General features: G+C 42.4%; 2 protein-coding genes across 5 annotated transcripts in view; one reads left to right on the top strand and one right to left on the bottom strand.

The window, feature by feature from the left end:
• Kif3a (kinesin family member 3A) overlaps positions 1 to 12,177 on the bottom strand; it is a 315,458-nt gene that overhangs the window by 175,197 nt on the left and 128,084 nt on the right. The gene's annotated exons all lie outside the window — the stretch shown is intronic.
• Rad50 (RAD50 double strand break repair protein) overlaps positions 1 to 12,177 on the top strand; it is a 193,780-nt gene that overhangs the window by 132,314 nt on the left and 49,289 nt on the right. For 3 of the 4 annotated variants that reach the window (XM_052197273.1, XM_052197276.1, XM_052197274.1), the window contains 2 exons: positions 6,172 to 6,255; positions 11,070 to 11,221. In XM_052197273.1, coding sequence (XP_052053233.1) covers positions 11,133 to 11,221 — 89 coding nt within the window. In that variant the 5' untranslated portion in view covers positions 6,172 to 6,255; positions 11,070 to 11,132. Of the gene's footprint in view, positions 1 to 4,930; positions 5,330 to 6,171; positions 6,256 to 11,069; positions 11,222 to 12,177 lie in introns of those variants that run through there. The other variant, XM_052197272.1, reaches the window with a different exon arrangement.

Genomic DNA, 12,177 nt, shown 5'->3' on the forward strand with positions numbered 1-12,177 from the left:
CACAAACTCACAGAAATCTGCCTGCCTTTGTCCCCCAAGTGTTGGATTAAAAGTGTTCTCTACCACATCCAGCTTATAAGCTACGATAGTTTAGGTGAACAGGAAAAAATTTACTAGTCAGTAATCTGAATCTTTGAGGATCGGTGACTATACCATTTAGCAAAAAGACTTTGAATTTTATCTTCATAATAAGGTTATACATTGAAATTTTAAAAAAGAGCAAAATAATAGTTATTTAAATGTGCGTAGTTCCGTACCTTTGAAAGGGCACATTCACAGAGGGGGTTTATCCCCTCTGCCCTAAGCCCTCAATCTCCTTTAATGTGCTACAGATCAGTAAGTTTTTTCAATAACTGGGGTTTTCACTGTGATAACATTTCAGGTCAGATGACTTTTCCATGAACTGATTCTAATCAGTCACCTGCTCATGATCCTCTAGTTTTTGTAGTGACTAAATGCAAATTTGTAGCACTTCCTCTTGACTCTGCTCTAACCTTTTACCTCCCAGCTCTAACACATATCTTTAAGCTGACGTCGTGGGACTTTTTTTTTTTTAACTGAATTAAAAACACTCTAGGAAAATTGACACTGAATTTCCCTTGGCGTAGCAACTATTAATTTTTTGGCAATTTTTTTCCAATCATTACTAACTCATGGATAGTTTTATGGGGCTGTAATCAATGAATATGTGAGATTTACATTAATTTTTCCTGCCTATTATTTCTTGGTTGTATTTCTGTGTCATTCTCTTCTTAATAGTTTAAGATGTTCTCAGATGAACGTGCTATTTCCCGAACACCTCACTGCCTCCCAACTTCTGGAAATTACCCTTGCCTCTAGGTTCCTTTTTTTTCCCCAACATATTTTTATTGATTATTTGGGAATTTTACATCATGCACCCCATCCCACTTACTTCTCAGTCCTCTCAGGTCTGCCCCCCACTATTGTAACCCTCTCCCCACTCCAAACAAAAGAAAATGAAGTAAAAATAGGAGTACTCCGGTTTGTGTCACCCATGTACTCACCCGGAGCACAGTCAAACTCCCGGTGGCCAGCCCCTTAAAGACGCCAGAGTCCGTCTCCACTCTCACTCCCTGCCCGAGCCCTCGACTGTAGAGAGCTGCATTTCTGCACCAGAGTTCACAGTTGTAAATGATACCATCAGGATACTCCGTGTAGAATTTGTGTTTGTTTGGTTTGGTGTTTCTCTTTCTGTTTCCAAGTCAGAGTCTCATAGAACCCAAGCTGCCAGGGTGTTTTGAGATGTGGCCCTGGATGGCCTCAAATATGCAGCAATCCTCCTGCCTCAGCCCTGAGTGCTAGAATCACTAGCATCTCTATCCTCTTGTACTCAGCTGTTTGTTTTGAGGTAGAGTCCCCTTAAAAACACAGGTTGATCTCCAATAGCAATCCTCCTGCCTCCACTTCCCTAGTGTTTAAAAGCATGTACCACTGAGCCAAGAAATTCTTTTAGAATTTTTGAAAAAACATGCTGATGAATGGACAAGATCATTTCTATAACTGTTGATGCATTTTTCACACTGCCCTCTGAAAACATCCAGTTCACAAAGGAATCTCCTCTATCTTTAATGTTTTTAAAGGTAGCACACAAGTAAAGGATATCTTGGCGTTTATATACACACACTGCTACACTTTTCTTTTATTCATTCTCCCTCTTGTTGTATTCTTAATATTTTACATTTCATAATGCATTTCCACAAAAATAATAGTAATTCTGATATCAGCACTGAGAGAGAATTTTTAAAATGTGAAGTCCACTTTTTTTTCTTCTTCTTTTTTTTTTTCTGACAAGACTACATGTAGTCCAGGCTGGTCACTCATTATGTAGCCGAGGATGACCCTGAACTTCCTGATCCTTCTGCTTTTGCCTTCTGGGGTGGAATTACAGGTATGCACATCACATCTAGTTTATGTGAGTTTATGTGGTGATGGGAATTGAATCTCAGCTTTTGTGTTTGGGAAATAAGCACTCTAGCAACCTAGTGATATCCCTAGTCCCCAGCACAGCTTTTTAAGAGTTTTGCTCGTGTGATGAATAGTAGATGACTTAAGGAAGAGGGTGATGCAGGCAGTAGTAGTAACTATTTGATAACTGGTGTTTAATAACAGTTTGATAACTGCTGATAAACCCAAAGAGCAGTGTGTGTGTTTAGCTCACGGTGCCGGTATTCGAGACACTTAGAACGAGAATTAGAAAGAGTTCTATGATGGGGGAGGTGATAGGAATTGTACATCATAATTCTTGTGACGTTCACAAAGGTCCTAAAATGATTAGCTTTGAATGTCAAAATAGTCATGTAAAACTTAAGAAGAATTTCTGAAATAATAGGAAACATTTTCTAACTCAGGCATGAAAACAAAAGAATAAAAATGTTCAACCAATCTAGAAAAAAAGTCTAGGAGTAAAAGAGACACAAGACACGATAGGAGATAGGAAAGTCCAAACTGACCAGAAGCCAGATCTAATCTCAAAGAAGTTAACTAACTCACCTATTAAAAAGACACACAGCATAAAACTGTACTAAAGGCAGTTGCCAAATGACAAAGAAAACAAAACAAAGACTAAGATAGCTCTGTTACCAGTGTTAATGGAGACATACGATCAGAAAACATAGAAAGATGCATAGGTTCCTGTGGACATAAGATAGCATCTCATGGCGGATTGGTTTTTTATCACATTAGTTTTGGTTCAAGTGAAACCAGACGTTTTCCAGAAGCACTTTACCGAGAACTGGGGACTTGGCTGATTGGAACTTTGAACCATAATATATAATATATAATATATAATATATAATATATATATTATATATTATATGTATAATATATATTATATATATATGTCATTTTGACTGGAAAACCTTTACTATTACAAGGTAGAATGTGTGTGTGTGTGATAGGATGTAACTATCATGACATGTCTAGTATTTTTTTTCAGTTAACTATTTTTTTTTTTTTGAGACAGGATTTCTCTGTGTAGCCCTGGCTGTCCTGGAACTCACTCTGTAGACCAGGCTGGCCTCTGCCTGCCTCTGCCTCCCAGAGTGCTGGCATTACAGGCATGCGCCACCACCGCCCGGCTCTTTTTCTTAAAAAAAATAAATAAATAAAAATTAAAGCATGAAGCCAAGTGTGGTGGCGCTCACCTTTAATCCCAGCACTTGGAAGGCAGAGGCAGGTAGATCTCTATCAGTTTGAAGCCAGCTTGATCTACATAATGAGTTCCAGGCAGCCAGAATTGCACATCATGAAATGACAACAGAAGAATTAAAATGTAATTATATCATTTCCCCTTCCCTTTCCTCCCTCCAGCCCCTCTCATGTTCTGCCTCCCCTTTGTTCTTTCTCAAATTCATGGCCTCATTGTTGTCTCACACACACACACACACACACACACACACACACACAAATATATAAACACAACCTACTGAGCCGGTTAGTGTTACTTGTACACATATGATTTCAGGGCTAACCATTTGGTATTGGATAACCAACTCCTTCCCAGAAAAGACCATCTCATCTCTTCTCAGCAGTTAACTCCATTATAGTTCTCTAGTGGTTCCCTTTCTGTGTCAGCATGTCTACTGATGTCCTTTGTACAGGTCTTGTTTAGGCAGCCATATTGCTAAGGTATCATGTGTGGAACTTCCTTGTCATTTCTAGGAGACACAATCTCACAGGTTTTCTGGACCTCTGGTCCCCTCTTCTGACATGTTCCGTGAGCCTTAGATCCAGGAGTTGTGCTGTAGATCTATGAACCAGGGCTGGGCACTCTGGTCCAGGCTTTTATTTTTGTATGAAACAGGATCTCACTCTTAGTCCACGCTTACAGTGAAAGGTGATCCTCCTGTCTCAGTCACTCACCTGAGTGCGGGAATTACAGGCTTGAGCCTCCATAGCCAGCTCTTTTCCTACCTGATTCCTACCTTGTGACCATGTTGACAGGAGTGGACTTTCTTCCTACTTATGAGAACTCTGTCTTGGAACAGCATCTGGTTTTGGGTCTACAGTAGCAGTCCCCAAACTTTGGTCTTAAACTCCTTTTGCACTTTTAAATACTGCTGAGGGTGGAGGCATGTATATATTACTACTAGTTTAGTGGCAAAACTTAAAAAAAAAAACTAAGCATATACACATATATACTTTATACATATGTTTTGCCTGCATGTATGTGCAGCATGTCTATGCGTGGTATTCAGGGGCGTCAGAAGAGGGTGTTAGATCCCCTGGAACTGGAGTTACAGCTGGTTGGGACCATCATGTGGGTGCTGGGAATTGAACCCCGATATTCTTCAGGAGCAAGTGCTCGTAATCGCTGAGCCACCTTCCAGCTCACAAAGCCATTAGCTCTGCAAGGATCTCAACACAAACCTAAGTAAGCATTAACTAGCAATATTTACAGATTAGTAGAAATGAAAACTGATTTATTCTAATACAAAAATATATACGAGTGCAGTCAGTTGTAATAGCACCATCAGTCACGTGATCAAGAAAAACTCGCCACTAGAACGTGACAGTGAAAAATCTCAAATAAACAGTACTATCAGTACAGTAAATGTCACTAACAAACCACTTACTGGGTCTCCGAATGCACCCCAGCCCACCCATTTTTGCAGTCCAGGGATCCAAATGTGGACACTAAAGTCCATTCGCTACTTAAAAGTTACTCCTTTCAAACGGGCTAGGAGGCTCTGTAATAGCGACACTCGAAAGACTGAAGCAGGAGAAACGCAAGTTCGAGCCTACAGAGCTAGAGCTGGTCTCAAAATGGCAAAGCAAACCGTAATGATGACAGGAGGCTGCCTGCCCTGCCCGACATTTAAGGAACAGCAGCTGGTTGACAAGCACGCGTACCTTAGGGCTCCCACTTCCCGGCATGCCTCGGGCGTGCGAGAGGCGTGGACAAGTACGTGCCCGCCCCCACGTGACCCCTGGTCGAGCGAGGCGGGAATCTGTGAGCTTGCGGCTGCGGCTGGCTTGGCTGTTCTCCCGTGTGCTGTCCCGAACTGATCCGCGGCCTCCCGGGAAACAGGAGCCCGCGGGACCGGAAGTCCTCTCGCCGCCGCCGCCGCTCGCGTTCGGAACCTTCGGGTCCTCTCGCGGCGTCCCTTCCCGGCTTGCCCAGCTTCTGCCTTGAGGTTAAACTCGCCCCTGGTACTGAGAAAAGAAACGTGGTGCAAACATGTCCCGGATCGAAAAGATGAGCATTCTGGGCGTGCGAAGTTTTGGGATAGAGGATAAAGATAAGCAAATTATCTCTTTCTTCAGCCCCCTCACAATTTTGGTTGGACCCAATGGGGCGGGGAAGACGGTAAGTCCCGAGGCGAGGGCCCCAGAAGGTGTTCAGGGCATTGCCCTGTGTGGTGCGTGGGCCCCGGGGACCTCAGAGCCGGTCCGGCCCAGCCTCTCGGAGTGTCGGAAGCCCAGGCTTGCGCACCGCTCTAGTTGCCCGGTTCCCCGGGAAGGCCGTCTGCGCCCTGCTTCCCAGCCCCGCCCCTTGATCCGGAAGTCACTCGCCGCCGGTTCCCACCAGGAACACCTCCCCCCCCCAAAAAAAGAGCTTTTAAATTTGAGAAATAGGTGACCTAGAGTTACAAAACATGTCTACTAGCAAAACATAATGAATGAAAAAAAAAATGGCTTATTGTGAACATGAAACTGACAGAGTAACCCTAACACTGGAAAAATATTTTATTCTGAAAATTTGGGCTGTGCGGCGTGACACACTCCTTTAATCCTAGATTGGCAGAGGCATGCCCATTTCTGTGAGTTTGAGTCCAGTTTGGACTAGATAATGGGTTGCAAGGTAGCCAGAAATACCAAGTTGGGGGTTGAATGCCTAGAGGTGGACCTTTATGTGGAAATGCTACTTGACATTGTACCAGGTAGGTTCTCAGCCTTGGTGTCCTGGAAGGAAGACATAATAAAGTGCTTATAATCACTAGCTACATGTATATGTATTTTTTGCTATTTATTTATTTATTTTGGACACAGCATCCCACTTAGCTTAGGCTGACCTGGAACTTTTGATCTTGTCCACCTTCTAAGTGCTAGAATTGTAGGCATGCATCTCCACACCTGGCTGTGAATTAATAGTTGTCATAAACTACTGTGGTTCGCATAACTAAATAACACAACTTTTTCTTTCTTTAGACCATCATTGAATGTCTAAAGTATATTTGTACTGGAGATTTCCCTCCTGGAACCAAAGGAAATACATTTGTTCATGATCCTAAGGTAATGGTGTCTGTAAAGTTTTGTATTTTAAGAATTAAATTTTTATAATTCTAAAAGTAGTAGTTGCTTATTGTAGAGGACCCAAGAGTGGAAAGTATGCAGAGAAGAAGGCCTCCTACAGTCGAATCATCCAGTGATAACCCTTGTTGGTATTCTTATTTATTTTTCTATGTACTGTTTTACCCAGCAGAAATTATAGTCCTATCTAAAAATAATAATAATCTAATCTAATGTAAGGGTTTTTCCCACTGGGCATTGTCATACAGTGTGAGGTTATTAAAACACCATAGGACTTGCAAATGCAGGTAAACGCACTTGCTATGCTAGCCGGGGCTCAAACTTGTGAAGGTAGAAGGGGAGAATTGACTCCACAGGTGGTTCTCTGACCTTGTGCTTGTGCACAGACACACACCATTAAAAAGGAAGTTTTGTTTAAGAATAGTACTCCATTGGGATGGAGCTGGAGAATAACATCCTAAGTGAGGTAACCCAGTCTCAAAAGAACACTCATGGTATGCACTCACTGATAAGCGGATATTAGCCTAGAAGCTCGGAATACCCAAGACACAATCCACATATCAAATGATGTCCAAGAAGAAGGAAGGAGTGGCTCCTGGTCCTGGTCCTGGATCATTTGAAATGTAAATAGAGAATATATCGAATAAAAAAAAGTCTAACAAAAAAAAGGAAGTTTGGGGGAAAAATGGTAAAACCACTACAATGAATTTTGTTTTGTTGTTTATTATTTTTTATTCAATATATTCTTTATTTACATTTCAAATGATTTCCCCTTTCCAGGATCCCCCCTCCCTGAAAGTCCCATAAGCACTCTTCCCTCTGCCCATTCCCCAATCAACCCCCTCTCACTTCTCTGTCCTGGTATTCCTCTACACTGCTACACTGAACCTTTCTAGGACTAGGGGCCTCTCCTTCCTTCCTTCTTGGTCATCATTTGATATGTGAATTGTTTCCTGGGTCTTCCAAGCTTCTGGGCTAATATCCACTTATCAGTGAGTGCATACCATGTGTGTTCTTTTGTGATTGGATCACCTCACCATTCTCCAGTTCCTAAAATGAATTCTTAATCTTGGTGTATGGGATGTTTCTTTAGACTTTTTTTTTTTTTTTGATTTTGGTTTTTTCGAGACAGGGTTTCTCTGTGAAGCCTTGGCTGTCCTGGAACTCACTCTGTAGACCAGGCTGGCCTCGAACTCAGAAATCCACCCACCTCTGCCTCCCAGAGTGCTGGGATTACAGGCGTGCACCACCACCGCCCGGCTTCTTTAGACTTTTTAAAAACTTAGCTGAAGTCTTTTTAGTTGAAATGTGTAATGCTATGTAAATATCATTAATAGTTACGGTATTATTTGCAGTTAGATTGCTTTTAGGTTTTCACTTTAGTCTACCATGGCAGAAATCTTTGGGAAGCGTTGCTTGGATTACGATGCTTTTACCACTAGTGTGCATTCAGCACATTAAGTCTACCTTATGGGTTTTTCTTATTGCGTGTCTGTATACAATAAGAATGTGAATTTATGTAGTGCCACTAAATCCCAGTAAAGTGTTTATTCTTAAATTCTTCCTGTACTTGTAAAACCATGTCTTTGTGTATCTATAATTATACTTACACATTTATATTTTAGTGTATCAGAATTTTATTATACGAATTGATGGTGTGTTGTGCGTCTGTTAATACATATACACACTTGCTGTTTTTAGTTTCTGTTAATACTTCGTTGAGTTTGTGTCCTGCGGGGTTATGTTATTTGCTTTAATACAAAGTCTCACTGCATAGTCCTGGCTGACCCTGAATAAACAGAGATTGACTTGCTTCTGCCTCCAGCCCTCGCTTATTTAACCAGCCACCTGTAAATCGTTTAAATAGCATCATTAATGTGATTTCAGACTTTTATGTAACCTTACCGACACATGCCTGTAACCCAGCACAGAAAAGAGGCAGGACGGCCAGGAGGTCAAGGCCAGACTGGGCTACCTGAGACCCTGTCTCAAACCATCAAAGCCAATTTGTCATATTTTTGACAAGATGACACAACCCTAGACATACCTGGGAATGAGGGACCCTCAATTGAGGAATTGTCTCCTTCAGATTGGCCTATGAGGCTGTCCGTGGGCATCTTCTTGATTGCTGATCGATATGGGAGGGCCCAGCCCCTTGCAGGCAGTACCAGCCTTAGGCAGGTGGGTCTGAGGTGTGTAAGACAGGGAGCTAAGCAAGCCAGGGCAAGCAGCCAGTCAGCAGCACTCCTCCGTGGTCCCTGCTTTAGTTCAGTCTCCACATTCCTGCCCTGAGTTCCTACCTTGGCTTCCTGGGATGAAACTAACTTGTAAGCCAAATAAACCTCTTCCAACATTTTGGGTTTTTTTGTTTTTGTTTATGTTTTTTCCAGACAGGGTTTCTTTGTGTAGCCCTGGCTGTCCTGGAACTCACTCTGTAGACCAGGCTGTCCTTGAACTCAGAAATCCACCTGCCTCTGCCTCCCAAGTGCTGGGATTAAAGGCATGCGCCACCAACACCCCACCCAAAATTGTTTTTAGTCAATGTTTTAGCAATAAAACCTAGCTAGTACACAAATCAAACCCCCCAAAAACGCCAAATGTAACTTTAAACTTTCCTATGACTAAAGATAATTCTGGAATTATAAAACTAACGAATTTCATCTTGAAAATAGTCATATGGCTTAGTACAGTTTTACTGGGTCCTCTGTAAAATGATTGCTTCATACTTTCTTGTTCCTAAATCTGTAAGCTACTCTGTTTAGTTAATGCTTGTACTTTATCAAGAAATAAGAGGACTCAGATGAAATTCAGGTTTTAGAAATGAAATCTAGCAAACTAGCCTGCACATGTGTGCAAGCTGTTGGTTGGGTTGATTTACGTTAGGAGTAGTTCCTATGCGCTCATCCTTCCTTGCTCTCAGGCCCGGTTCTGCCTCCGAAACAAGTTTAGTAAGTTATAGATACGATCAGCCACATATTTTTTTTTTCATGCCAAAACCTGTGGATTGGTCTTTATTGATTTCTTTATCTTACCCCATTTCCATTTCATAAGCTAGCCTTGGCTACCCCTTAGAATGGATCTAGGATTTGTCCTGTCCATTCTGTTGCCACCAACTGTAACTTGAGCAATCAGTGATCCCTTAAGTTGTTTGTTTTTTTGTTTTTTTTCTGCACTTTTGAAGTATTTTTGAGACCAGCCAAGACCATATAGAGACACCCAGTCTCAAAACAAAACACATTTTTTTTCTTCCTCATAGCAAGAAACCCTTATATTTATTCAAGAGGAAGATAGTTTCTTGAAGTCTAGGGAAGACTTCCATTCAGTGTTAGTAGGGTGCAGAGTCCCTGAAGTGAAAACATGCTGAGTATGTCAAGGACTCAGAGGAGCGAAGTAGTGAAGGGAGAACTAGAAAGCCCAGTCAAAGAAGACACTAGGTTTTATGGGGCCTCAGATGCCAGGCACATGTGCCCCTGCTGACCTGTATCCGCCACCAGCTGCGAATCCAAAAAGACGGAACATTTTGAGCAGAGAGAACACACCATCTGAGTTATGTTTTAAGGAATCAGTTTTGCTGACAGAAGACTGTAAGTGGCAAAGGTAGGGGCCAGAGACCAAGAGGCTTGTGGTAAACAGTGAGACATATTGGTGGCTTCATTAAAGTAGTAGAAGGGGTGATACCTGGATTTGGGATGTGAGTTGAGGGCAGGGCCAGCGGAGGAGCTGATGGTCTGCGTGATGGTGTTGAGAGAAACACAGTATGAAGTGTTGCTTCGGGATTCTTCTTGAACAGGTTATTGAGATCATTTTGCCTTTTACTGTTATAGAGGAACTCAAAAAGGAAATTTGTATGGATCTGGTTTAAATATATAAATTTGAGTTATTCCATAGATAAATATCCAGTTGGCAAAAATAAAAAATAAATATTTGAACCATTCAGAGGTTAAAATTATGAAAAGAAAACTAGGTTTTAAAAAGAAAAAGAAAAAGAAAATTAGGAATTACTGATAGACACACAGTTTAGTAGCAGTTACCATTTAAAGCCTCAGGATCAAATAGGAAATGGATAAAAGAGAGGGGCTTCTGGGCCTGAAGCTCACACGCTAGAGCTGATGTGTTTATGCATGGAAGAAGAGCATGCCCTTAGCTTCGCTCTGTTAAGTGATAGGGTGTTTGGGTATGTGAAGCCATTCACTGCCCTTGACAAAACCACCTACAGTGGTCAGAAAACTAGTGATTATTTCATAATTTTTTCTCTAACTAAGAGAGCAATATAATAGCTAGAAAGTTTTTTTTGGATGTTTCATCTGTGTACATATGTATCTGCACACCAGTAAAGGTCATCTGATCTTAGGAGGATACAGTTACTTATGGTTGTGAGCCACCCTGTGGGTACTGGGGGTTCAACTCAAGTCCTCTGAAAGAGCAGTAGTGCTTTTAACCGCTGAGCTATGTCTCCAGCCCGAGAGTCTTTCTTGATAAGGGAGGGTTTGTGATAGATATTTTTACTAGTGCTTATAAAAGTGGGATATACTACAGTGTACAGACAGTGAGAATGAATACTTGAGAGGCAGTGAACACTGAACAAAGGGGCTGCTAAAACAGCATGATTTTCAAAAAGATCAGTTAAGTGTATACTTCTCCTATTTTGAAAGATGTATAAAAATGGCCCATTTTGAATGAGATCTTTAGTGGCTTCCTCCTCGTTTTTGGATAAGCAAAGCTGTCAGTGCTCTTTTTCTCTTGATGAAAATGTGCTGATGCTGAGTCTGAAGGTGCTCTTCTGTTTACCATCAAAGGTTGCTCAGGAAACAGATGTGCGTGCCCAGATTCGCCTGCAGTTCCGAGATGTCAATGGAGAGATGGTAGCTGTGCAGAGGTCTATGCTTTGTAGTCAGAAAAGTAAGAAAACAGAATTTAAAACCCTGGAAGGAGTCATCACTAGAACCAAGTAGGTACTCACTGTGCGCGTGGAGCCCTCATCTTGGTCCTCGGGCCTGGAGGGCTTTCTGTAACCGTTACTCTGCTTTAGGGGAGTGTATTAGTTTTCTTTCAATAGAAATTTGTTTTCCTATTTTTTTTTTTTGGTTACCCCCTACCCCACCCCACCCTGAGACAGGGTTTCTCTGTGTAGCCCTGGCTATCCTGGAACTCATTCTGTAGACCAGGCTGGCCTCGAACTCAGAAATCCACCTGCCTCTGCCTCCCAGAGTGCTGGGATTACAGGCTTGCGCCACCACTGCCCAGCTTTGTTTTCCTTTTTGATACAGTCTTTTTTCTTTTTGCGACAAGGGCTCATACTTTTTAGCTCAGCCTGGCTTTGAACTCACCATGTAGCTCAGCCTGGCCTCAAACTCATAGGAATGTTCCTGCCTCAGCCTCCTGATGAGTCCCTATATCTTCACATCCGACCTCAGACTTACCTACATTTGTTCTTTGTTTGTTTCTTTTGTCTTTCCTTCCCCCCCCCCCCTTTCCTTGTATGTGTAGTTGGTTGGTTGGTTGGTTGGTTGGTTGGTTGGTTTTGAGGTGGGGGTTCTCGGCGTAGCCCTAGCTGTCCTGGACCCAGACTGGCCTCAGACTCAGAGAGCCATCCGCTTTTGTCTCCCAAGTGCAGGGATTAAAGGCATGCACCACCAGCACTGGGCCACACTTTATATTTCAGGAGTAATTTTGTATTCTCACTGTAACTGAGAGCTTGTCTGGAGGGTCTATCAGGGGAGTCCAACTACTCATACACTGACTAAAGACCAGTCCTCCTCTGTTCCGGGAAGCTCGTCTTTTTCAACAGAGTGCAGCTTTGGGAGGGACGAGCATGGAGCAGTGAGGGAGGAAGGAGACACCCTCCCGGCCAGCCGGATGAGCTGAATCAATCCTCGTGATCAACGGGGTGACCACTGTCACAGC

The sequence above is a fragment of the Apodemus sylvaticus genome, chromosome 10, assembly GCF_947179515.1.
Source record: "Apodemus sylvaticus chromosome 10, mApoSyl1.1, whole genome shotgun sequence".
In the NCBI taxonomy this organism is placed as follows: domain Eukaryota; kingdom Metazoa; phylum Chordata; class Mammalia; order Rodentia; family Muridae; genus Apodemus; species Apodemus sylvaticus.